The sequence below is a fragment of the Entelurus aequoreus genome, linkage group LG27 (assembly GCF_033978785.1).
Source record: "Entelurus aequoreus isolate RoL-2023_Sb linkage group LG27, RoL_Eaeq_v1.1, whole genome shotgun sequence".
Classification (NCBI taxonomy): domain Eukaryota; kingdom Metazoa; phylum Chordata; class Actinopteri; order Syngnathiformes; family Syngnathidae; genus Entelurus; species Entelurus aequoreus.
This window is the reverse complement of record NC_084757.1, coordinates 26499864-26527207: the sequence shown is the minus strand read 5'-3', so window position 1 is coordinate 26527207 and position 27344 is coordinate 26499864. Positions and strand designations below refer to the sequence as shown.

The window sequence follows — 27344 nt, the reverse complement described above, 5'->3', positions numbered from 1 at the left end:
TGTTTATATATTCAAAATTACAAAAATAATTTAGAAGATATATTTTAATCCTTTCCAAAAAATATAATTTTAAATATATGGACAATTAAATTTAGTAGGAAAAAATTAAGTCTTAACTTTTTATTTTTTTAGGTAACATTTGAACATTTTTAACTGCCAAATAATATATACAGTATATACATTATATATATGTATATATATATATATGCATATATATATGTATATATATATGCATAACATTATTGAAGCATCCCACTGTTTAACATCCTGAACTGTCGTGCAAGTGCAAAAAGAAGCTAAGCGCTGCAATTGGCGAAGATTTCCCAAAATACAGCGGCGCTTTGAGTACCTTGACGGTAGAAAAGCGCGATTCAAGTACAACCCATTTACAACACCAATCCTTGTCAGGCTCGGATTTATTCCCGTTACATTTCACAGATAAATTACTGACTTTGTACTCACATCTTAAATCTACAGCGATATATAATACACAGTTGGCCTTTCATTCTTCCAGCAGCAGCCGTATTCACCCGCTGTCCAAAATGCCGCCGTTGCTTACTTGTTGTATTTTGGCGAGAACACTTGCTTGTAATTGGATGGGGGTGTTGTTGCTGTTGTTGCCATGGTGACATTTGATCACCTGTTTTAATGGTCCACACAGTAGATATTTGATGCTTACATTACTACTGAAGACATGTTAGGAGTTGATTGGCGTGTACATTCATTCCAGTAGGGCAGGGGTGTCAAACTCATTTTAGGTGGGGGGCCACATGGAGAAAAATCTATTCCCAAGTGGGCCTGACTGGTAAAATCACGGCACGATAACTTAAAAATAAAGACAACTTTAGATTGTTATTTTTGTTGAAAAATGTATGTTGTTTTGTTTACGCTTATATGTTGCGGTTAATAGTATTCTATCTTTATTTGTAGTTATTTATACTTTCTGAATAAATTATGTGATAATGTTCATCAGTCAACTCATTGGTGTTAATTTTCAATATATCAAGATAAAAAGAAAAGAATATCAAAATCAAATTACAGGATGTTATTCATGTAGTTTGCTCATTTTCCTCGACTGGTGCACTAACATGTGGTTTATTATTATTTTTTACATATGTAGCATCTACAAAGATACAAATAATTGCTATTGCGACACCTGGTGGACACATTTAGAACAGCAGTTTCTTTCATTCAAAAATTTCGGCTCATTTTTAAACTAGGCCAACTTATCCCACGGGCCGGATAAAACCTGTTTGCGGGCCTGATCCGGCCCACGGGCCATACGTTTGACACCCCTGCAGCAGGGGGAGCCCTAATTGTTTTTTTACTCCCACTTCAAAGCCACAATTGAATTTAAACAGCCATATTGATACTTCGGATGATTACACTGACCGATAGTTTATTTTGAGCTGGTGCCATGGCAACGCTACGTCTGTAAACATTGCTAGCCTGCATGCATATTTGGAGAGTATTTCATATTTGTGCAGCGAAAGCAATGGAGGCAACAAGAGTCACAAGCATGATCAATGTTTAAAGTCCATGATGTTCTCCCAGCAGGAAGAAAGTCAAACCGAGAAGTCCGTCTGAGTTTTTGTGCCGGGGTCCCAGTGGGCCTGGCTGGAACAGGAATCAGTTGGGGAGCGTGTCCAATCCCAGCGAGGCCGCGTGCTGCTTGGCTCTCAGCCGCAGGTTCTCGATGCTGGTGGTCTTGCTGTTGAGGGTTCCCGGAAGGCCGCCCGGCGCCCCCTGCAGGAGCGGGCTGTTCCACACCTGCTGGGCCTGCGACAGCGTCTGGTAGTACGACTGGCAGGGCAGCGAGCCCAGCGGCGTCGCCATGTTGACGTTCATGCCCAAGTAAGGCAGGGAGGAGGGAGGCGGCGGCGGCGGCGGCGCGCTCACGTCGAAGGGCGGGTAGTGCACCAGGTTGTTGGTGGCCGCCATGTGCTGCCGGAACTGCTCCTGCAGCCGGAAGAGGCTGAGCGGGGACGAGGCGTACGAGTTGCTGTGGGACAGGCCGCTCGTCACGCTGCTGGAGGACGGCAGGGCGGGCGAGCTCAGGGGGGAATCTGGGAGACAGGGAGAGGACTTTATTAGTAACATCTTTACACCTCAGACCAGGGGTGTCCAAAGTGCGGCCCGCAGCTAATTGCTTACCGGCCCGCCACACATTCTGGAAAATCTATTGCAAAAATGTTTCAAAACATTTAAAAAAGTGGAATGAGGAGTTGCAATGTTGACACAAAGCAGGCTGTTTTTTTTAATTTTGTCTTTCTTCATTTTTCTTTTTTTGCCATTGCTCCAAAAAAAAAAAGACAAAAAAAATCTATGTTATAATGAATTATTTTCAAGGCTCCAATTACTGCAAAAATGTCACTTTAAAATGTTTTATGTGGGAAAAATAGTGCATATATTGTGTGGTTGCCATATAAAAACATCAAAGTTTTCTTTGACAAAAGAGCATAAAACAAACAAAATAGTAGAAACGTAAAATCGACAGATACATCTGAAGTTGATCTCGTAACTTAAGTGTTGAAAGTTTAAAAAAAACTAATAAAAATGTATCACTTTGTGAGTAGGGCACCTTTTGGATCCCAAAGATATTTAGTGGGATTTTATTTATCTTTACACTGTGATTACTCAAAAATAATAATTAATTAAAATCAATGGTGTCCTGCATTATTGATCTGTTATGGCTCTAATTACTAAATACTGCATATCTCAGTTTTACTATAAAAAACAAAGTTGTCTTTGACCAAAAAAGGCCTTTTTGACTTCATATCAACCTGAAATTGATATAGAGATTTACTGTAAGCGTTAAATAAAAAGATTTAAATAATTTGACTTATTTTTAACATTTTAATGACTGAGACCCTTTATGGTCCCCGGGAGCCCTAAAGGTAAAAAAAAAAAATCTGTATATTTTGTTATGGTTTGAAAATGAAAAATATCAAAATGGCCCTCGCATTGTTTAATTTTTCCATGTGCGGCACCTCAGTGGAAAAAGTTTGGACACCCCTGCCTTAGACCATGTCGATGCTTTTAAATACATAATAACAAATCATAGAAGATATATTTACTTTATAACAGAAAAAACAACCACAAATAAGTATTTTGTTGGGATTTGTGTAAAAGAAAGTAGTGAAAGAAGAACAAAAGTTTGGACACACCTTCTCATTCAGTGCGTTTTCTTTATTTTCATGACTATTTACATTGTAGATTGTCACTGAAGGCATCAAAACTATGAATGAACACATGTGGCGTTATATACTTAACAAAAGAAAGGTGAAATAACTGAAAAAATGTTTTATATTCTAATTTCTTCAAAATAGCCACACTTTGCTCTGATTACTTCTTTGCACACTCTCGGCATTCTCTCAATGAGCTTCAAGAGGTAGTCACCTGAAAAGGTTTTGATGCCTTCAGTGACAATCTACAATGTAAATAGCAGTGGTGTGAAGCTCGAAAGGGGGCTACAGATTGTTAGTTCAGATATTTTATTTCTTTATTTTTTCACGTTTAATATGTTTTTTTGCTATTTTAATTTTGACAGTATCACATAAGATGTGTTTTAATTGCTGATGCGGGTTTATTGATTTTTAAATGCGCCAAAAAATACACTGTTGGTGTGATTTAATGCCCAGTAGTGCATAAATGTGTTTCTGTATAGTATTTCCCCAGCAATGGCCATGTGGTGACATAAATGATGGTATTTTGAGAGGTAATCATTGAAGTCGGACATCACTGAAGGCCTAGGTGGGAAACACACGGCCCGCCACTGGTAAATAGTCATGCAAATAAAGAAAAACGCATTGAAATGAGAAGGGGTGTCCAAACTTTTGGCCTGTACTGTATGCCCCCTTGTGGTTGTGAGCAGCATGACGGAGCAGCGATACAATTATAGTATTTCAACGGAGGATTCATTAAGTTATAAAGTGACATTCTAGAAATATTGCCTCCAAAAATTATGAAGAAAGGTATACACAGTGGGACGCGTTTTGAATTTTTGTTGAGTTTGTGTACTTATTTCAAATGTCACCACAGGAGGGCACCAAAGCCAACAATGTGATGACGACCATAGAGGAGCTGTGCCTGAGCGAGCAGTAACTTCCCATTCGCCGTACCTTTGCCACCCGTCGTCAGAGTTGAGCGTGAGTACGCATTCTGTTGACTTTGGGTTAACTTATTTTTACACTTTTATGGCAAGTACATATTTACTTGAAACTTTTTCATTTTTGTATGGCTACAGTTTGACCTGGAAACGAATGGTTTCCATCATTTACTATGTTTCCTTCATAACCGTTGAGTATGTTAAAGTGAGATGTGTCAATTCTTAACGTTTCTTTATTCTTGAAAGACAAAGTTAGTGGCCTAGTGGTTAGAGTGTCCGCCCTGAAATCGGTAGGGCGTGAGTTCAAACCCCGACCGAGTCCTACCAAAGACTATAAAAAGGGGACCCATTACCTCCCTGCTTGGCACTCAGCATCAAGGGTTGGAATTGGGGGTTAAATCACCAACATGATTCCTGAGCGCGGCCACCGCTGCTGCTCACTGCTCCCCTCACCTCCCAGGGGGTGGAACAAGGGGATGGGCCAAATGCAGAGGGTCATTTCACCACACCTAGTGTGTGTGTGTGACTATCTACTTTAACTTTAAGCTGTAACATATTTTTGCCTGTGCAGTTAATAAAGAGCACCACAGGAGGGCGCCACAGGCAAGTCAACGTGCGTATTAAAAAAATGTGATGACCATATAGAACCCGAAATGGAACGTAAAAGGAGGCAGGGGTTTTGAGAAATGGCATGTTCAAGTTATGGGTGAGTATCTTGGCCTATTTTTACTAGGCGTGTGCCGATCGTTCGACCGCAGATCAGTTTGGGCGATTTTCGTGAAAAAGTAGGTGATCCCAATTGCCTTTTAATGCCGATCACTTTGGCAAATATTGTATTTATTTTTAGCCTCTCAGCTTACAAGCTAGCAGCTAATTGTGTATCTCCATACACCGTGTGGAGCACCATCTAAGTTGACAATAATTACCTCCAATATGGCAAATAAACTGCATTTCTTAATATTTTAAGTATTATTATCAAGTATTAGGAGAAGGCTAAACATGTTACACATCAAGCTTAAGCAGGAGTAGGCATGCTAAAAGCCGAGCTAAAAAACTGAAAAAATATGTGCTTAGTAAAGTTTAAGAAGTGTAGATTGATCCGCGTTAAAGCAGAAAGTAAACAGTTATTGAGAGGAAATTAGCAAGCAGATTAATAAGAGTCTAGAGCAGTGGTTCTTAACCTGGGTTCAATCGAACCCTAGGGGTTCGGTGAGTCGGCCTCAGGGGTTCGGCGGAGCCTCCGCCACAGAGGTAAAGACACATCCGACTTATCGTGTAAATAAAACCTTCTCCCTATCAGCGTATTATGGATACCCCCAAACAATGTTCCCTCTAGTTTTCCATCTGATTTGCAGGTTGTTTGATTGATCGATTGAAACTTTTACTAGCAGATTGCAAAGGAAGAGAATACACAGTACAGTAGATATTCCGTACAATTGACCACTAAATGGTAACACCCGAATAAGTTTTTCAACTTGTTTAAGTCGCGGGTCCACGTTAATCAATTCATGGTAATGTGTGTAAGGTGTGTAATTTGTTTTTAGTTCATGAACTGTGTTGGTTTTGTTCTTTAAACTAGGTGATGTTCATGCATGGTTCATTTTGTGCACCAGTGAAAAAAACATGACTTTTTCTTGAATTTCAAAAAAAAAAACATTTTATTTTTCACTAAAGAAGGGTTCGGTGAATGCGCATATGAAACTGGTGAGGTTCGGTACCTCCAACAAGGTTAAGAACCACTGGTCTAGAGAGAAGATAATACAACAACAACTTTGCATTGTCACAGTCAGTACACACATAGGAGGGCAAATCGATCCACAAATTGGTAGTGTAGACACCAAGGGTATCAATCCATACTACAGTGATTAAATCTCTTTTTATTTTCTCAAAATATTTGTTTTGTTTGTTTTTGTTCTTGTTTACAAATCCAGAGAATAAGTACCTGCACGCCGAAGGACTTTGAGGGCAAACATGATATCAATGAATAATAGATAGCCGATCTTTGTTTTGTTATTGTGTACTATTGACTTTGTTTGGCTTGAATAGATGTATGCGATAAAAAGAATAAGGAACTAGTTTAAATAGAGTGTTGGAATTGTTCAACTGTCACTCACACCCACCATTAATAAATTGAAAAATGTACAGTTAATACATGTGATCGATATTGATCACATGTATCGTTATCAGAATCGGCAGCCTGAATGTCTAATTGGAAATTCCCTAATTTTACTCTTGTATGACAGTTAAGCGCTGCAAATGTTACGATTGATGCCACATATACAATTATTCACATACTGTAGTCTCTAATTAAAATGGTATTAACGGTCGTGGCTGTAGACAACCTCTTAATGTAGTTTTGTTATTACCAGCACAAGATGGCAGTATACCAGGAATTTTCGGTATGCGCTTTAAAATGTTGCTGCTCAGTTGTTGGTGTGAAACTCCTGCGATACACTGCAAAAACTGAAATCTAAGTAAGATTAAATATCTCAAATAAGGGTGATATTTGCTTATTTTCTGTCTGATAAGATAATTCTTCTCACTAAGCAGCTTTTATGTTAGAGTGTTTTACTTGTTTTAAGGGTTTTGGTCCTAAATGATCTCAGTAAGATATTACCGCTTGTTGCTGACATTTGATGACCTATATTGAGTAAAACATGCTTGAAACTAGAATATCAACTGTTGCAAAGCTGTGTCATCAACACTCACAAGTAGAAAACTACTTTTTTAAAGTAATAATTTCTTACTTCAAGCATGAAAAAAAAAATCATGATGTATGCATATCATTATGTCAAGATAACGGCACTAGCATTTACTTAATTTAAGAATATTTTTTCAACATATTGAGCAAAAAGGTCTCTTTTTTTTTCCTACCAAGAAAAGTGCACTTATTAGTGAGAATATACTTATTTTAAGGTATTTTTGGGTTCATTGAGGTTAGCTAATTTTACTTGTTTTGGAAAGTCTTGACAAGCCGAATTTTCTTGTTCTATTGGCAGATAATTTTGCTTAGTTCAAATAAAATACCCCTCTTTTTTTTTTTTTTCTTGTTTTTGAACACTGACTTTTTGCAGTGTATTTATGCTGGCTCAGCAGTTTGTGCTTCAGTGCTATTACAACATTGGTTCTGTTGCTGCTGTGTTGTGCCACATAGCTTCTTTTTACACTTGTACCTTCTGGTTAGAGCAGGGGTGTCCAAAATGCGGCCCGGGGGCCATTTGCGGCCCACAGCTAATTGTTTACCGGCCCGCCACACATTCTGGAAATACTATTGTAAAAATAAAAAAGAACATTAAAAAAAGTGGAATGAAGTGAAATCTAACGAAAAAAAGTTGCAATGTTGACACAAAAGCTGCCATGCAGGCTGTTTTCTTTTTCTTTTGTCTTTCTTCATTTTTCTTTTTTTGCCATTGCTCAAAAAAAGAAATAATGACAAAAAATCCATGTTACAATGAATTATTTTCAGGGCTACAATTACTTCAAGTATTTCACTTTAAAATGTTTTATGTGGTAAATATTGCATATATTGTGTAGTAGCCATATAAAAACATCAAAGTTTTCTTTGACAAAAGCACATAAAACAAACAAAATTATAGTTCCAGCATAAAATTTACAGATATATCTAAAGTTGATCTCGTAACTTAAGTGTTGAAAGTAAAAGAAAAACCGAATAAAAATGTATCACTTTATGAGTGGGGCACCTTTTGGATCCCAAATATATTCAGTGATTTTTTATTTATCTTTTCACTGTGATTACTCAAAAATATGAAATAATTAAAATCAATGATGTCCTGCATTATTGATCTTTTAGGGCTCTAATTACTAAATACTGCATATTTCAGTTTTACTATAAAAAAACTAAGTTGTTTTTGACAGAAAAGCCATAAAACGTTTTTTTAAATTTGTATTACTTTATATCAACTTGAAGTTGATATAGATATTTACTGTAAGCGTTAAATAATTAAAAAATAATAATAATCTGACTTATTTTTAACATTTTAATGACTGAGAGAGACCCTTTATGGTCCCCGGGAGCCCTAAAGGTAAAATAAATAAAAAATGCATATCATTTGTTATGGTTTGAAAGTGAAAAATATCAAAATGGCCCCCACATGCTTTAATTTTTCCGTGCGCGGCCCTCAGTGGAAAAAGTTTGGACACCCCTGGGTTAGAGTGTCCGCCCTGAGATCGGTAGGTTGTGAGTTCAAACCCCGGCCGAGTCATACCAAAGACTATAAAAATGGGACCCATTACCTCCCTGCTTGGCACTCAGCATCAAGGGTTGGAATTGGTGGTTAAATCACCAAAAATGATTTCCGGGCGCGGCACCGCTGCTGCCCACTGCTCCCCTCACCTCCCAGGGGGTGATCAAGGGGATGGGTCAAATGCAGAGGACAAATTTCACCACACCTCGTGTGTGTGTGACAATCATTGGTACTTTAACTTGTACGATAGCCAAGAACGTAGAAAAGGTTTTGTACCTGACGTCGGGCTGAGTGGTTTGCAGGACGGCGAGCTGCTGCCAGGGTGCACGCCCGCGTCCCCGCGCACATCATCCCTGGTCCTCGCCCTCACTCGCTCCTCCTCCCCGTTGTCCTCGGCCGCCGACTCGCTGTCGGACGGCTCGGGCGAGGTGACGTTGACTTCCACGCTCGTCTCCCCGGGCTGAGGCTGAGCGGCCAGCCTCTCCGTCTCCGAGGGGCAGGACGAGGGAGAGATAGACGTGCGGGCGTCGGGCGCCACGGCGGAGGAGGGCGCCACGTCGGCCTTGGCGTCCTCCGCCGAGGCCTCCGTCGCTCCGGAGGCGTCTTTCTGCTTCTGGAGCTGCTCCTTCTGCAGGCTGCGCTGCTTCTTGCGGAACTTGGCCCGCCGGTTCTTGAACCACACCTGACCACAGCGCCGAGTTAGGGAGGGTCAAAGGTCAAAATGCTTGTGAGCGCCGTACCTGCACGCGGGCCTCGGGCAGGTTGGTGCACATGGCCAAGCGCTCTCTCATGACCACGTCGGGGTAGTGCGTCTTCTGGAAGGTCTTCTCCAGGGCCTCCAGCTGCTGGGCCGTGAACGCCGTCCGACTGCGCCGCTGCTTTCGGTGCTGCGAGCCATAGCGGGCTTCCAGGATGATGTCTTGAAATGTGCAGCCGTTGAGGAAACAAGCGACACGGCAGGTTTAATTATCACGTCAGGGGGGGGGCGGGGCGACGGCGGACAAGCGGCGGATACTTACCAGCCAGTCTTTCAGCCAGGGTGAGGGCGTGCACCGACGGCCGGTAGTCGGGCGCGTGCTGGGCCTGCTGCGCCGCCTGCTGGTGGAGGTTGTACATGGCGCTGAGGGAGTTCATGGCGTGCAGGGAGTAGCCGTTCACCCCGTAGTGCTGCATGACCTCTGACCTCTCTGCAGGTGCGGAAAGAAGCTCAGAGTCTGGCTTTTGACAATTAAGTCCAGCTTTTAAACGGTCCGGTGAGAAAATGCCATCGGGGTTATTGTCAATATTATCAATCAGTCCAACTTTAGCACTTTTCATGCACATGCAAGTTGCAACACAAAGTGCTTTACACCAGTAAAATTAAAATTAAAATCTATTTAATGGAGAATGTTTAAAATAAAGTATATGATCTCAAGCTGAGATAGGACAAGCGGTAGAAAATAAATGGATGGATGGATGGATGTGATCTCAAGCTTCTTTACTTTACTTGGGTTGTTAGTGAAAAACATGAAAATGGTCTCTTTATGTGAAAATTATAAATGCCAATTTTTTTTTTTTTGCTAATTAAAAAAAAAGGCTGTTTATCATGAATTTTTCTACATTTTATTTAATTTGGTATTTTTTTCCAAAGATATTTATTTACATTTCGTTCACATTAAATGCTTCAATTGCATTTAGTAATTGTCTTGTCTTTTTGGTTGCATTTTTTTAAGAGGATATATAGTCCCAGTTCGTTCAAAATAAATATTTTAATTAAATCTTGCTTTAAATTATTGCAGATGCTTTAAATTATTTAGTGTGGATGTCATGTTTTTCTTCACATTTTTATTATATTTGTATATATTTTTATATTTGATATATATATCCATCCATCCATATATATATTTATTTATATTTATTATTTGCTCTAAATGAAATTAAGAAAGGTCATATTCCCCTCATTTAAAACATATTGTAAAAAAACAAAAACAAAAACTATAATAATAATAATGATAATAATAATATGATTATTTCTACATGCAGGAATTAAATTGAACTATCAATGTCTTGTAAAAACACTTATTTGTCATCACGTTTTAATTCGTTATGTTCATATTGTTCATTTGTTCTGGTAAAGTCCTTTTAAAAAATAATAATACATCTTCATACACTTATTTCTATTTTTTACCAGCTATTATTTATTTTTATCTAAGTGTATTTTTTTGTTGTTGCCATTTTCGTTTTGTTTTGCTGTTGATGAACGGATAACGGTCCGCGCACCAGACGCCCCGCAGGCCCACTGACACGTTTGCGTGGATTCGTCCCGGTGGTCCCCTCCTGTCTGATGCGCGTGCAAATAGGTTGGAACTGTTAATTTATCACCTGAGTGACGCGTGGAAGTGGATCTTTTTTATTATAGCAAAAATCTAACAACAATAGAACATTTTCCACGCTGCTTTTTATTATTTGACTACATGAGCCGCAAGCAGAATTCGTGTAATCTGCACCATTTTTTTGAAGATACATTTAAAAAAAAAAAATATGAGGGGGGGTCAACATAATGCTTTCTGGGCCTCGGGCGGTGATTTAACCCTCATTATGCTAATTGCCGTGGATTTATGATTTCTACATATGGCTTGAGGCGAGGCTGCGCGCGTGTACGTGGAAGTTGCATCCAATACGTTGACAAATAAAGTAACGTAAATAAAAAATGTAAAAAAATTGGATAATACGATTTCAATGTGACACTTAAAAAAAAATTGTGTATATGTTATAAAAAATGGTTCATTTACGTAAAAAAAAATAGATTAATCCAGTTTCAATGTGACACTTAAAAAAATAATATACATGTTATGAGACATTGTTTATTTTTAATGCTGGGAACTCTGCGAGAAATAAATATGTATACATTTTATTTGAATTTAACGTCATTTGAAAAAAAACCAAAACATTTTAATTTCACCTTACCTCTTGACGTGTCTTTTATGAAGTGAAATATCCAATATTTTACTCTCCTTAAATGGTCTCCTCGAAATTCCTCTGGTTGAAATTCATATTTTATATATTTTTTGGGGCGTCGGTGAGTATCCTTAAGCAAAAATAATATTTAAAAAAAGATATCCCGGTTCATCCTCGCGTTGCAAGTGATGAGGATGCTAAAGCTGCCATCGCCCGGCCTTTAAGGAGCAGTAGGCAGAGTCACGTGACGCGCTTTCAACCAATCACGTCGCCCGCTCGGCACCTTGTAGCCCCGCCTCCTGAGCGTATTGTGATTCCCCCACCTGCGCTGCTGAAAAGTTTCGTATCCGCACTTTCCTGCCACATCTCCCTCGTAAAAGGCTAAGTACATAATTGGAAACAGTGTCTTTAAAAATATTTATATTTCCTTTTTTTTAAATCCCTTAGTTGTATTTTACTTAGCAAATATCTACTTGAACACATTAGACGTTGTTGGACTTAAGTTACAGAAAAATTATAACTCATATTTAGCATCGTTTCCTGTATATGATAATTATTTTTATTTAGTTCTAGACACACATGATTATTTAAATTGTTTTATTTATGATTAAAACCCGCTGCTATAATAAATCGCTCGGATGATGTTTTTAATTTTCAGGTTAATTTAGCCGGAAGTGCGATGTAAAATGGCGACCCATGGCTGCTGACGCTGGTCTCCTTGCCTTCAGCGGCTCCGCCTGGCCGGGCCCCGAGGGATTTATTCGCCATGGGATTTGGTAGACAAGACGCCGTTTCACCCTCCAAAAAAATGTCTTAAAATGACTGCTGGTAAGAGGATTAAAACAATAATGCCCCGCTCCTCTTCAAGGTTCCCCCCCCCCCCCACCTCAAAAGGCTTCTTCTCCCGAGGAAAAACCGTTTAGGTTGGAATTAAGGGCAGCAAAAAAGAAGTAGCCCTTTTTAAATTGTTAGTAAAGCTTGCATATATTTTGTCGAGTTGAGAGACAAAAGAAAGGGGGAGATGAAACTTCATTGGGGATATTTGGACACTTTTTACACAGGCAGCGTGGGAAAAAGAAATAACTACTTAATCGCTTTGTTTTTTAATTACATTGTAATTTAAATTGTTCTACTGTCTATACGCATCTGTTTCTTATTAGCTAATCTATTTTTAAAATCTAAAACCTTAATTTATTACTTCGGTATTTGCTTTACCATTTTTTTTAACCATCACACAGCTGCACTGCACTGCCTTTTGGCCCATATAGAAAAGCAACAATAGGATTAACTTTGCCAGCCTCCAAAAAATAAGAACTTTAAAGTGAACGAACATCTGCTCAGTGTCTTTATAAATAAATTAAAACCCAAGTCAACTTTTTAACAGAAATTAATCATCGGTCATCAACCCACTAATGCAGTGGTGTCAAACATACGGCCCGAGGGCCGGATCAGGCCAGCGAACAGGTTTTATCCGGCCCACGGGATGAGTTTGCTAAGTATAAAAATTAACCTGAAAACAGCTGTTCTGAATGTGTCCCCATGTAGCGATTCTTTGTATCTTTGTAGATGATGCTACATATGTAAAAAATAAACTACATGATGTTAGTACATCAGTCGAGAAAAATGATCAAACTACATGAATAACTTACTGTAATTTGATTTTGATTTTTTTTATCTTGATAGATTGAAAATTAACATCAATGAGTTGACTGATGTCACATAATTTATTCAGAACATATAAATAACGACAAAGATAGAATACTATTAACCGCAACATGTAAGTGTAAAAAAACAACCCCACAACATTATGATTTGTACATTTTCAGAATGTGCTTGTTCTATTTTTAAACAAAGACAACAATCTGAAGTTGTCTTTATTTTTAAGTTATCGTGCCGTGATTTTACCAGTAGATTTTTCTCCATGTGGCCCCCCATCTAAAATGAGTTTGACACCCCTGCACTAATGTCATTATTCTTTGTATTTTGATATTTCACATACAATTTAGACATATATGGAGTGGAATCCAAGATGCCAAATGTACCGAAAATAATGTAGGCAAGGCAAGGCAAGGCAACTTTATTTGTATAGCGCTTTTCATACACAAGGCAGACTCAAAGTGCTTCACAGACAACAAAGTGAAATGAAAGAAAATAAAAGCAAAATTAAAATGCAGACAATAAAAATAAAAACAGTGCAGACGTTAAAAGTTAAAAGATTAAAAGATTTAGCTGAAAGCTAAGGTGAACATAAAAGTCTTCAGTCTAGTTTTAAAAGTAGTGAGAGTTGGGGAGAGTCTGACATCTTCAGGAAGTTTATTCCAGCTATGTGTTGCATAGTGACTGAATGATGATCTCCCTTGATTTGAGTTTACTCTTGGAACCGCTAACAGATTGCTCTCAGAAGATCTTAGTGATCTAGAGGGCGTATATAGTGGGAGCATATCAGTGATATACTTGGGCCCTAGACCATGTAGTGATTTATATGTGAGCAGGAGGATTTTGAAATCTATTCTCTGATGTACAGGGAGCCAATGTAAGGATTTAAGAATTGGTGTAATGTGCTCACATTTTTTGGTCTTTGTTAGAACTCTAGCAGCAGCGTTCTGAACAAGCTGTAGCTGCCTGACAGTTTTTTTGGGAAGACCTGCAAGGAGACCATTACAATAGTCTAGCCTACTGGTAATAAAGGCATGTACAAGTTTTTCTAAGTCTTGAGCTGACATGAGCCCTCTAAGTCTTTTTACATTTTTGAGGTGATAGTAGGCCGATTTTGTTACTGATTTGATGTGACTGTCGAAATGTAAATCAGAATCTAAAATAACCCCAAGATTTCTGGCTTTATTTGAGGTTTTCAGGGACAGTGATTGAAGGTGTTGGATGACTTTAAACCTTTCTTTTTTAGCACCAAAAACAATTATCTCAGTTTTATCTTCATTTAGTTGTAGGAAATTTTGGCACATCCAGTGTTTGACTTGCTCAATGCACTGGCACAGAAGATCTATGGGGCGATAGTCATTTGGTGATAGCGCTACATAGATTTGGGTGTCATCGGCATAGCAATGATGGTCAATGTTATTATTTTGCATGATTTGTCCTAGTGGGAGCATATAGATGTTAAATAAAGTCGGCCCCAAGATTGAACCTTGGGGGACTCCACACGTTACGTTGGTTGGTTCTGATACAAAGTCACCAATGGAAACAAAATAGTTCCTATCTTGTAGATATGACTTGAACCAGCTTAAAACTGTGCCTGAGATCCCCACCCAGTTTTCCAACCTGTCCAAAAGTATTGAGTGGTCGACAGTGTCAAATGCAGCACTGAGGTCCAAAAGCATTAATACTGAAGTTTTGCCAGAGTCTGTGTTTAGACGGATGTCATTTATAACTTTAAGAAGGGCCGTCTCTGTGCTATGAAGAGGTCGAAATCCTGACTGGTAAACAAAAAAAACAAACACCTTGATAAAGTATGAATCAAAATATTAAACCCACATTGCAATCAAAAATAGTTGTTTTACATTAATACAAATAATTGTACATCATTATAATTGCCCTTTCGCCAGCCAAATGTACAGGACAACACATATTTAGTTAAAAGTGATGCGATGGAACAAAGAAAAAAAAATAAATAAATCTAATATACTGTTTTTGTAATTCGTTCCCTATATAGCAGGGGTGTCAAACGTACGGCCCGCGAACAGGTTTTATCCGGCCCGCGGGATGAGTTTGCGAAGTATAAAAATGGACCGACATTTTTGAATGAAGGAAACTTTTGTTCTAAATATGTCATATAGCAATTCTTTGTATCTTTGTAGATGATGGTACATATGTAAAAAAAACACACAATGTAAGTACATCAGTCGAGGAAAGTGATCAAACTGCATGAATAACATACTGTAATTTGATTTTGATATAGATTTTTTTATCTTGATAGATTGAATATTAACATCAATGAGTTGACTGATGAACATTATCACATCATTTATTCAGAAAATATAAATAACGACAAAGATAGAATACTATTAACCGCAAAATGTGTAAAAAAAAAAACAACCCAACATTATGATTTGTACATTTTCAGAATGTGCTTGTTCTATTTTTAAACAAAGAAAACAATTTGAAGTTGTCTTTATTTTTAAGTTATCGTGCCGTGATTTTACCAGTAGATTTTTCTCCACGTGGCCCCCCATCTAAAATGAGTTTGACACCCCTGCACTAATGTTATTATTCTTCGTATTTTGATATTTTACATGCAATTTAGACATATATGGAGTGGAATCCAAGATGCCAAATGTACCGAAAATAATGTAAACAAAAAAAAATAACACCTTGATAAAATATGAATCAAAATATTAAACCCACATTGCAATCAAAAATAGTTGTTTTACATAAATACAAATAATTGTACATCATTATTATAATTGCCTTTCGCCAGCCAAATGTACAGGAAAACACATATTTAGTTAAAAGTGACGCGATGGAACAAAGCAAAAAATAAATCAATCTATTATACTGTTTGTTTAATTTGTTCACTATATAGCAGCGGTGTCAAACGTACGGCCCGAGGGCCAGACCAGGCCCGCAAACAGATTTTATTCGGCCCGCAGGATGAGTTTGCTAAGTAAAAAAAATGGACCGAAATTTTTTGAATGAAAAAAAATGTTGTTCTAAATGTGTCATATAGCAATTCTTTGTATGTTTGTAGATTATGCTACATATGTAAAAAAAAACAACAACAACAAAACATGTGATGCACCAGTTGAGGTAAATGAGCAAACTACATAAATAACATGCTGTAATTTGATTTTGATATTTTTTTTATCTTGATAGATTGAAAATTAACACCAATGGTTTAACTGATGAACATTATCACATAATTTATTCAAAAAGTATAAATAACGACAAATAAAGATAGAATACTATTAACCGCAACATGTAAGTGTAAAAAAACAACAACAATAACATTATGATTTGTACATTTTCAGAATGTGCTTCTTTTATTTTTAAACAAAGAAAACAATCTGAAGTTGTCTTTATTTTTAAGTTATCGTGCTGTGATTTTACCTGGTCCGGCCCACTTGGGAGTAGATTTTTCTCCATGTAGCCCCCGATCTAAAATGAATTTGACACCCCTGCTATATAGCAAGATAGCATTAACATCGTGGCTCGGTTGATAGCGCGGCCGTGAGGGTTCCGGGTTCGATCCCCAGCTTCCGCCATTCTAGTCACGTCCGCGGTGTCTTTGAGCAAAGACACTTCACCCTTGCTCCTGATGGGTTAGCGCCTCACCAGCAGCTCCCACCATCAATGTGAGAATGTGTGTGTGAATGGGTGAATGTGGAAATATGTCAAAGCGCTTTGAGTACCTTGAAGGTAGAAAAGCGCTGTAAAAGTATAACCCATTTACCATAAACAGGGTAACTACCTAATAAAGATAATAAGTAGATTAGTAAATAAGTTACATTAAAGACTGATTCACCAAAAAAAGTGTAAAAATAGAATCATGTACAATGCATTATAGAGATGAGAAAATATCATATGGTGTGCAAAAATGTGCACAAAACCTGAGCGGCTCCAAGTAAACTTATACATCCTCTCATCGATACAGATTTGTTTACATAATCGGCTTCTGAGCTCCAAAAATCTCCAACAATACATTCTGATTGATTTATTCATATAGTTGCAGCTTTTTGGGTTTTTACACATCAACAGTTTTTTTTTCTCCCCCCCTTTCTAGGATGATAGTAGAAGTTTTGCTGCTGCTTCCCCGACATCAAACATGGCTGCTCATTATCATCACCTTCAGGAAGGGAAACGCCGCTCCGAGCTCTAACTTCCCGTAAAGCCCAAATTCATCTCAGATTTTCTGTGGATTTCAACGGCGCTTTCATTGTTCTCCGCACTCGGCCCGCATTCACCGGCTTTCCCCCCGTATAAGCTCCTCTTCAGATCTAACTCATCGCCTTTCCTTTCCATCATCCTCCCCGCCTGCTTTCTCTCAATCTCCAAACTTTTATCCCTGCATCAGGACTTCGTATAGGCAGCTCATCCGCGGCGATTTATGGGCCTCCTTCGCTTTTTAATCAGGTTTTATAACGCGTGGATGTTTGTAATTTCACTCCTCCAGTGGCCGGTATAGTGGAGGAGAAAGTGGACGCCTTCAGCCTTCAGAGCCCATTAACTTGTATCATTAGCTTAAACTTCATGAATACATTAGCTTCCCTGGCCCGCAATGCTTTCTCAGTCAAGGTTAGCTCGCGCTCATTTGGGGGAAATTAATCATTTTGATGTATGGTTTGGAAAGGGAACGCTTCCAAGGGACTCCTGTGACTGGAGTAACAAAGCTATAGCTGCCATTAACAATCCTTCGGACTTTCAATTAGACTTTACGATCGCTTACTTTGTGGTCAAGAACAATCACACAACCAATTCCAACCATTGTTGAGAGGAAAAGATGAGGTTGGAAACACCCAAATTATCTCGTTAAAATTACATTGTAACATTTGACCTTTGAGCTACAGTACCGTAGCCAGGTTAACTTAATAACAGCATAATTGCTCCTTCTGCCAGTTGTTAATGATAACTGCTGCCTAGCACAATTTAAACAAGCAGAGAGGGATATGAAATACAGTGGTACCTCACCACAAAACTACTGTAGTTGTTAGTAGTACTTTCTACTAGGGGTGTAACGGTACACACAAATTTCGGTTCGGTACGTACCTCGGTTTAGAGGTCACAGTTCGGTTCATTTTCGGTACAGTAAGAAAACAACAAAATATAAATTTTTTGGTTATTTATTTACCAAATTTGTAAACAATGGCTTTATCCTTTTAACATTGGGAACACTATAATAATTCTGCCCATGTTAATCAACATTAAACTGCCTCAAGTTGTTGCTCAGATTAAATAAAATGACCAAACTTTTCTTCTACATATAAAAAGTGCAACATTAAACATTTTCAAGTCAACTCATCATGCTTAATTTATTACAGCATTTGGGAAGCTTGTAGTTGATTTTTATTCTGTAAATGTTATATTTTTATCAACATGTGATAGCAGGTACCCTGCCATTCAAAACTAGGCTGCTACATTACTTATGATTAATGTAACTATAGCTGAAAAAATAGTACAATAGCAATAGGAGAGACTATTCATCCCTGAACACCATGGAGTTCATGTAGGCTTAATTATGCACTTACATTATTATATCAACTATCAGAGACAGGAACTCTTTATTTAACAATGTCCTTTTTTGCTGCTTCAACACAGCTCAATCAACACAGAAAAAGGTAAAGTGAAATAACAGACAGACAGGGCTTTGCTGCAAAGCCAGGACTACGAGCGAGCTGAGCTGCAGTTTGTTTCTAGAACGTCAACGGGCTCAGAGTGATGTTACTAGTAGTTGACTGGGAGGTGTTTATTTTAATTTAGGGAGAGTCCGCTGCCTGATGCTCACCTGCTAAACACCTATCTGCTAACCCCACCGCAGAAGCACTGACTACATGCGCTCTGAATACGCACTGCTGATTGGCTGTTACCGCTATGGTTGTAACCAATCAGATGGTTGTGTGGGTGGGACAATGCTGGGTGCTGTGTAGAGTACTGACAGACACAGAGGCAGACTTTAGCTTAGGCGGTTACTTCATATGTTCGTGTGGAAACTCGTTCGGTACACCTCTGAACCGAACCGGAACCCCCGTACCGAAACGGTTCAGTACAAATACACGTACCGTTACACCCCTACTTTCTACCAATCTATTAGCATTGTTTTTATACAAAATTTCCTATGTAAAAGTTAGTTTTTCTTTTTAAAAGGCATGTTACAAATGTGCTGTTTTGGGAGGCCAAGCATAGATTAAATTGATTACTATTCATTAATTGGGCGGTGTTGATTCGAGTTGCAAATGTTCGGAACCAATTAAACTTGTTCTTTGAGGTACTATATATACATATATATATATATGTGTATATATATATATATATATATATATATATATAGTCAAGGTTTCTGTGGTTTATCTGTTATACAGTGCTCAATACTGGGGTAGAGCGTAATATAGGTTAGGTCAGAAAAAACACAGAGGCTATATCATCCCTACAAGCCTGTTTCGCAAGTTTCCCTGCTCACCTGCAAAACAGGCTTGTAGGGATGAAATAGCCTCTGGGTTTTTTCCTGACGTAACGTATGTATGTATATAGGTGTTATACAACCATTGTTCAAAAGTAGTTAAAATAAACCTTGTTCACACAGACCTCAAAAATCATTGCAACACACATACTGGGCTGCTAGTTGGCAATACCACATTATAAACTTCACACACAAGCTCAGGATCCTCTCAAACACTCATTAATATACTTCTATAGTCATGCTGTACAACTAAGACGAAGACAAAAAGACAATGTTTGGGTATTATTTTGTCAAAACTGTTACCTGATGGTAAACAACTTGTTAATGTACTGTAAATGGGTTATACTTGTATAGCGCTTTTCTACCTTCAAGGTACTTAAAGGTAGAGCTTTGACACTATTTCCACATTCACCCATTCATACACACATTCACACACTGATGGTGGGAGCTTCCACGCAAGGCTCTAACCACGACCCATCAGGAGCAAGGATAAAGTGTCTTGCTCAATGACACAAAGGTCATGACTCGGATGGCGGAAGCCCGGGATCGAACCAGAAACCTTCAGGTTGCACGTTTGTTGGCTCTATCAACCGAGGTACGGCTGTTAATATCTGGATACTTCCTGTTGTAATATGGTTCTATCTACGCTTATATGTTAACATGTACTAAACACTTATTCTTCTGTTGTTTGGATACTTTACATTAGTTTTGGGTGATACAAGTATCGCTCTAATACCAAGTAGCTACAGGGGCAGTATTGGTCATACCAATGCTGATACTGATAATTCAAATTTTAAAGATTATTTAATGATCACATTTTGATCACAATTATAATCATATAAAAACACTGGGTAGTGTTGTAACATTATCAATTAAATATTTTATATTTTAAATTATTTCTTACCAGTGGCTCTGATTTATATCCATAGTTTTTTACACTTTAAAGCCCGAGTTTGTAAACAATTGCAAAAAACAATTTTTTTAATAATAAAAAACATTGAAACACTGTAGTATCGACCATATACTGACACTGTACTATGTAGTTGGTAATGTTACTGTCGATATTTGTATCCATCCGCCCACCCCTGTTTACATTCAAGAGCTGTAGCTTAGCGGTTAGCATGACTGATTGTATCCTACTACAGTGTTTAGTGTAGCATGTTTAGCTATTCCTCGTCCTCCTGTGATAATGATACTAAGAAAAGCAGTGGAGGCGAGGATTACAGACTTACGGTAAAAGTGGCTTTGCACTGTAGAGGAACGTTAGCCGCTCGCGAGAATGCTACATTGGGTTGAGGACGAGTTTGTGTCATCAACATGCTTTATCACGATATAACGTTAGTAGTAAAATCTCTACTGTCAGACAAATGAATATAATTTTTTATCATATATCGTCTATATCGCCCAACCTTACTCTCAAGTCAAACAGAAGTATTTTTTGCCTCAGTCGATATGATTGGATTACCTCTACACATGTGCTTTTTCTTTGTTTTTTTTGCGACTTATTCCAGAAGAAAGACCAGTGTGAAGAGAAGAAGCAGCAGTTCTGTGAAGGGGACATCAGGTAGAATTGTTTAGTTTCGATGTTATATCGACAAGACTTAACTTCTTCTTACACTTGTGTGTGGACAGGTAGCATGCTGTAATTCAGCATTGAAGACACGAGCCTGCTGGTGTTCAAAAGCAAGTAAGTAATAGAGGTGGCCCTAAAGATGATATTTGTGGCCCTATTTGGGTCTTTAATATTACTCATGTAACACACCTCGTGAGTACAGTATGCACTGCAAAAAGTCAGATTTCAAAAACAAGGGGAAAAAATACAATCATTTGGGGTATTGTACATGAACTAAGCAAAATTATCTGCCAATAGAACAAGAAAATTCGGCTTGTCAAGACTTTCCAAAACAAGTAAAATTAGCTAACCTCAATGAATCCCAATATACCTTAAAATAAGTATATCCTCACTAATAACAAGTGCACTTTTCTTGATAGAAAAAAATAAAATGAGACCTTTTTTCTCAATATGTTGAAAAATATTCTTAAATTAAGTAAATGCTAGTGCCATTATCTTGACATAATGATATGCGCTCGGCATTACATTTCTTGAAACCAGCAATCTTATACTAAAAACTAGTTTATTTGTCTTAATGGAAAGGCAACAAGGCAACCGCTTGTTACTCTCGGGTTTCCTAGGCAAATCAAATTGTCTAAAAATGCATTTTTCCATCCATAACATGACATCATCGCGCCAAGTGCATGCTCTTTCAGTCAATTAGTGCGCAAGGTATATATATATATATATATATATATATATATATATATATATATATATATATATATATATGTCTGTATGTATGTATGTATGTATGTGTGTGTATATATATATATATATATATATGTATGTATGTGTATATATATATATGTATGTATGTATGTATGTGTATATATATATATATGTATGTATGTATGTATGTGTATATATATATATATATATATATATATATATATATATTTATATTTACAGCCCGGCCCCCGGCCAAACATTTTTTAATTGTAATTTTGAGGAATTTATCTGAATGTGCATTAACTATTTCTGTTCAATATAGTTTGAAATGTCACTTGTTAAATGTTTAAATATTAACTGTCCGTTTGCTGTACTGTGCCAACTGTACTACTGTATGAGTATGTATTTTCTATTGTTTCATTGAAAATAAAACAGCAAAAGTCCATTTGGCTGTCATCTGTTTTAATTATTTAATTAATTATTTAATTATTAATTAATTATGAGACACAATTGTGTCAAAGTCATGATTTTTTATTTCATGCTTCAAACAAGAAATGATTACTTTAAAAAAGTAGTTCTATACTTGTGAGTGTTGATGACACAGCTTTGCAACAGTTGATATTCTAGTTTCAAGCATGTTTTAATCAATATATGTCATAAAATCTCAGCAACAAGCTGTAATATCTTACTGAGATCATTTAGGACCAAAACACTTAAAACAAGTAAAACACTCTAACATAAAATTTGCTTAGTGAGAAGAATTATCTTATCAGACGGAATATAAGCAAACATCACCCTTATTTGAGATATTTAATCTTACTTAGATTTAAGTTTTTGCAGTGTGCTAATATTGTTCCTCGCCACATCTCGCTTAAAAGTTTGCGGTTTATAAAGGTACTAAGTGGGTGTTATTTCATGTCTTTCACATTCAAAAAGTCATACACAGTTTTTTTTTATGTCCTTTGATTGATTGATTGATTGAGACTTTTATTAGTAGGTTGCACAGTGAAGTACATATTCCGTACAATTGACCACTAAATGGTAACACCCGAATAAGTTTTTCAACTTGTTTAAGTCGGGGTCCAAGCTATGAAATTATTCAACTTATAATTAATAATTCCTACTTTGCAGAAATTATTTTACACGGCCATGCCCAGAACCAATTAACGGCGATAAACAAGGCTTTACTGTATTTTATTTTAAGTAGATATGTCTATGGGAGCCCAAGCCCAACGCTAAATATATCCTGTGGTGTACCTCAGGGATCAATACTAGGACCTAAATTATTCAATCTCTATATAAATGACATTTGTAAAGTTACAAAAGATTTAAAGTTAGTATTATTTGCGGATGATACAACAGCGTTTTGTTCAGGAGAGAACACATAGGAGATAATACAAATAATAACAGAAGAAATTAACAAATTAAAAAGATGGTTTGACAATCATTGAATCTTAGTAAAACTAAAATAATGCTATTTGGTAACAGTAGAAGAGAAAGTCAAACACAAATACAAATACACGGAATAGAAATTGAAAGAGTAAATGAAACCAAATTTCTAGGTATAATGATTGATGATAAATTGAACTGGAAATCTCACATAAAAAATATACAACATAAAGTTGCAAGAAACACGTCAATAATGAATAAAGCAAAACATGTTCTAGACCAAAAATCCCTTCATATTCTCTACTGCTCACTAGTGTTACCATATCTGAGCTACTGTGTAAAAATATGGGGAAATAATTACAAAAGTACACTTCATTCATTAACGGTGTTACAAAAAAGATCAGTTAGAATAATACATAATGTTGGATATAGAGAACATACAAATCCTTTATTTATTGAATCAAAAATACTGAAATTCCACGACATAGTGAATTTGCAAACAGCTAAAATTATGCACAAAGCAAACTATAACCTGCTACCCAAGAATATACAACAATTCTTCTCAAAAAAAGAGGAGAAATATAATCTTAGAGAAAAACGTAATTTAAAGCATTTGTTTGCACGTACAACACTTAAGACCTTCAGTATATCAGTATGTGCAATTAAATTATGGAATGGATTAAGCAAAGCAATCAAACAATGTACTAATATGATACACTTCAAAAACTCTTCAAACTTAAAGTGTTTACAAAGTACAAAGAAGAAGAACCATGACAAACATTCTCAATTTATTCCATCCATCCATTCATTCATTCTTAAAGTAATCTTGCTTATCTCATCATATGAAATATGACTTACTTCACCAATTATTATTATTAAATTCTTACTATTATTTATTTATTTATTTTTATTGTGATTACTTATGGAGTTTATTGTGAAAAAATTGTGTACAGGAAGTGAACAAAAAGTTTTGCAACTGTTATGTAAAGAAAAGGGGTAGGATTAAATAAGCTCTGCTTCTTCCTACTCCTTTTCGAACATGTTGAAAAGAGAAACTGGAAATTGTGATGTATCATGTTGTAAGCTTGCATGTTCGAAATAAACTCAAACTCAACTCAACTCAAGTGTGTGCATAAAAGACAAAACCAACAAAAATGCAGTTCAAGTATATTTATAATAACAAATTAAAAAATAGTGTATCAATAACATTTTACAAGCTATGTAAAGATTTGTATTTACATTAAATACATTAATTGAGTATGAACAAACGAAAAAACTACATTGACAACTACAATTCAATTCAATCCAATATGGTCAATACTTATGTGTTAATATTTCAGATAATGTCCAAAATGTATATGAACAGGTAAAAAAATTGTTTAAAAAGACCAAAGGGGAAAGAAAAGTGCAGTAAAGCCATTCCAAAACTGCTATGCCGCTTTGGCATTAACTGAAAAAGTAAACAAAACACAATAAATGGGAATAATTTGGGAATATCTTTAGGGTAAAGGTTGGGCTACAATATAAACTTCAATAGTATATTCGTTTTAAAAAGACCGTGATAAATCTCTCATGAAGCAATTATCTCTATGAGCCTCTGAATGAACTAAAACGTTTGCAAAAGACATGTTGACTCACCACAGAATAAAAGTTTAGCACAACATCTGCAAACATGATAATCAGCTGCTAATGTGACCCGTCGCCACAAACACGTGGCTTGGCTCCCACTCATGGTGGTGTTCTAAAACAACCGCATAGAGTCTTTATGCCAGGGGACGGTCCGAGCGCTCCATACGTCCAGACCGGATGGTTCTTTTCCTCTTAGGTCCGGAGGACACGACGTCCACAGTTTCCAAAAACAATTTGAAATGTGGACTCGTCAGACCACAGAACACTTTTCCACTTTGCATCAGTCCATCTTAGATGAGCTTGGGCCCAGCGAAGCCGGCAGCGTTTCTGGGTGTTGTTGATAAATGGCTTTGGCATGAGGCTGAAGCACAGGATGAACACGTCCACATGAGAGTAGCACAAGGAGCGAAGATGCCCAAACTCCTCCTGTTGCCAATGATAAATAATATATAAATTAACACTATTATCGAGTAGAAGACTAAACGGCACTCCGGTTGAAAAAAAGCAAAAAAAACCAAAACACTACCGGTAAATGGTGAACGTGTCCTAAAGATGGCGCCATAGCACAAAAAATAAAACATCTTGTCAGAGTATTTGCTTGTTTTCTTTTTTTGTTGTTAGAAAACTTTTTATTATGGCCGTCAGCGAAGAAAAATCCATGAATTATCTGCATCGTTTTATAAGCCGCAGAGAGTAAAGTGTAGGAAAAAAGTAGCCCCTTATAGTCCAGACTTTACGGTAATAACAATTCTATCATTAAAACCTGTACTATGTTTAGGACACGTTTGCAGATATTTGTACAAGGTGGGAGCCTTAGTGCAAACAATAATAATGTTTTTACAGGTGACCTAAAGTCGTCCATTTTCTCACTATAGTTTATCCTGGTGTGATCCCTCGGAGGTTCCTGTGGCAGACGTGACATATCGAGGTTGGCAGGTTTGTTTCCTCCCCCTTTTTCAGAGACACTCTTTGGTTGGCCCCCTCGGGCTGCGGCCCAGCACAAGGGTTTCTATTGTCACGGCCTAATCCAGGGGCTACACAGCTTTAGCAACATGGTGGAATAAAAGCCCATCAAACCACTACTTTATGGGTGAAAATCTTTCCTAATCCCTCGCTTTATCTAAACAAAAGGAGAGAAACAAGAGGATAGAAAGAAATTGTGCAGACGCGGGGCAACATGCAAAGAAGGAGTTTCACTGGAGAAGCTAACCATTTTTGACAGGCTTTCACTAAAGGATTGACAAAAAACGGACACCAGGATTCTCTTAAAAAAAGGTTCATTCAAGGTCTCTTTTTTTCTTCTCAAATTGAGCTTTAAGATGCTCAGAGGGATATGTTGAAATTAGCCAGATTAGAGCCCGAAAGCGGACTTGCAGGGGCAGAGGGGGCCACCTGTCAGATTTGGAACCCACCAGCCTGTGCTCTTCTCTGATGATGTAAACATGTGAGATCTTGAACTTTTGCTCAGGAAAAGAAAGCATGGGAATATCTTTCAGCGGAGGGATTCAACCAAAGATGCTAATTGTGAAAGCTATAAATCTAAATCAACATGTAGCGCCATTACTCTCTTCCACGTACGACGGAAAATTTCCATGATCTCGTTTAATGTTGACTGCCAATTCTATTTTCTGTCTTTTTCGCCTGTGTGGCTCCAAATCCCGAGTGTCGCACCTCAGACTCCCATCTTCTTGCTTCCGCCTGTAAATGGTCCTCCACCGGAGGAGTCTAGCAGAAATTGGTTTGTTCTGGTTCAACAAGCCCATAAACTAGCATAGCTTGGAGGCTCTTAGGTGATAATTTATGACCTTTAAAGATCTTATACATCAAGACTACAAATGGACTTCAGCTGAAATGCTGTTTGTCTCCTACCAGCACAGTGCCCCCTGCTGGCGCGTGTGGACGCCCCCCTGGAATGGGGGTAATTAAGAGATAACAGGCTAGGGATGCTCATGAGTGATTAGTCATTCATTACATGAGCTTAGAAGGAGGAAAAGGAGGAAGTGCTTGAGTGGAAGAGGAGGGAGGGGTGTCACTGGAACGTTCAGAAAAATTGCCAATGGATTTTTATCCCCAGTAATTAACCATCACCTAGGGAAGGGGGCTACGCAAACCTACAGCATCGTCAGCCGGCAAAAAGACACCTTGTGAAGTCAAAGGCGTCGCTGTGATTGGGTTGATTTTAGAAATGGATTTCAGTGTTCAGTTCAAAAATCAAGATAACATTCCCTTTAAAGGGGATTCTGCCCACTATACGGGTGAGTATTTCCTGCCGGCAATTGCATGTGTTTTACTGGGAAAGCCTATGCAAAAACAAAGTCACAAACTAAAACAAAAAATAAAAAATATAAATAAATACAAATTAAATAAGTTTGGGACATATTTTTTGGTTTACTCTTTTCAATTAAATTTGATAAATAAAATAACAGTTTACAGCTATTTTGTTGACTTGTTTTTTGACAATGTTTGCTAAAATAGTATAAAATTAGCTTTGAACTGCAAATTATGTATTTATTAATTTAAATGCATACATACAAATACAGTAAAACAGTTTAAACAGGGTTTTGTTTTGTTTTACGTGAGCTTATTTTTTTTAAACATATATACATTATATAGAAAATAGCTGTTTTCACTTCTATTTGTCTTTGTAATTATTAGTTTTTACCGAGT

At 37.3% G+C, this 27344-nt stretch overlaps 1 protein-coding gene and 1 long non-coding RNA gene across 6 annotated transcripts in view; one reads left to right on the top strand and one right to left on the bottom strand.

Annotated features, from left to right (window-relative positions):
- Positions 1 to 409: 409 nt before the first annotated feature.
- Positions 410 to 11423, bottom strand: LOC133644720 (diencephalon/mesencephalon homeobox protein 1-B-like). Its single transcript, XM_062039432.1, has 5 exons — positions 11260 to 11423; positions 9333 to 9500; positions 9054 to 9232; positions 8590 to 8995; positions 410 to 2066 (listed from the first exon to the last, which is right to left on the bottom strand). Exons 2-5 carry the CDS (start codon positions 9484 to 9486, stop codon positions 1630 to 1632), a joined length of 1176 nt encoding a protein of 391 aa, XP_061895416.1. The 5' UTR covers positions 9487 to 9500; positions 11260 to 11423; the 3' UTR covers positions 410 to 1629.
- A 261-nt stretch (positions 11424 to 11684) lies between these two features.
- LOC133644661 (uncharacterized) overlaps positions 11685 to 27344 on the top strand; it is a 117353-nt gene continuing 101693 nt past the window's right edge. For 4 of the 5 annotated variants that reach the window (XR_009824808.1, XR_009824809.1, XR_009824807.1 and 1 more), the window contains exons 1-4: positions 11685 to 12078; positions 20887 to 20939; positions 21008 to 21062; positions 25553 to 25613. This is a non-coding gene — a long non-coding RNA (uncharacterized LOC133644661). The remainder of the gene's footprint in view (positions 12079 to 20886; positions 20940 to 21007; positions 21063 to 25552; positions 25614 to 27344) is intronic. The other variant, XR_009824810.1, reaches the window with a different exon arrangement.

Excerpts from the sequence above, each read along its gene's own strand:
- LOC133644720 (XM_062039432.1), bottom strand. The coding sequence starts at position 9,486 with ATGCAGCACTACGGGGTGAACGGCTACTCCCTGCACGCCATGAACTCC. Across the intron at positions 8,996-9,053 it reads TGCCCGAGGCCCGCGTGCAG|GTGTGGTTCAAGAACCGGCG; the intron begins GTACGGCGCTCA and ends CGCTGTGGTCAG. Across the intron at positions 2,067-8,589 it reads ACCACTCAGCCCGACGTCAG|ATTCCCCCCTGAGCTCGCCC; the intron begins GTACAAAACCTT and ends CCTGTCTCCCAG.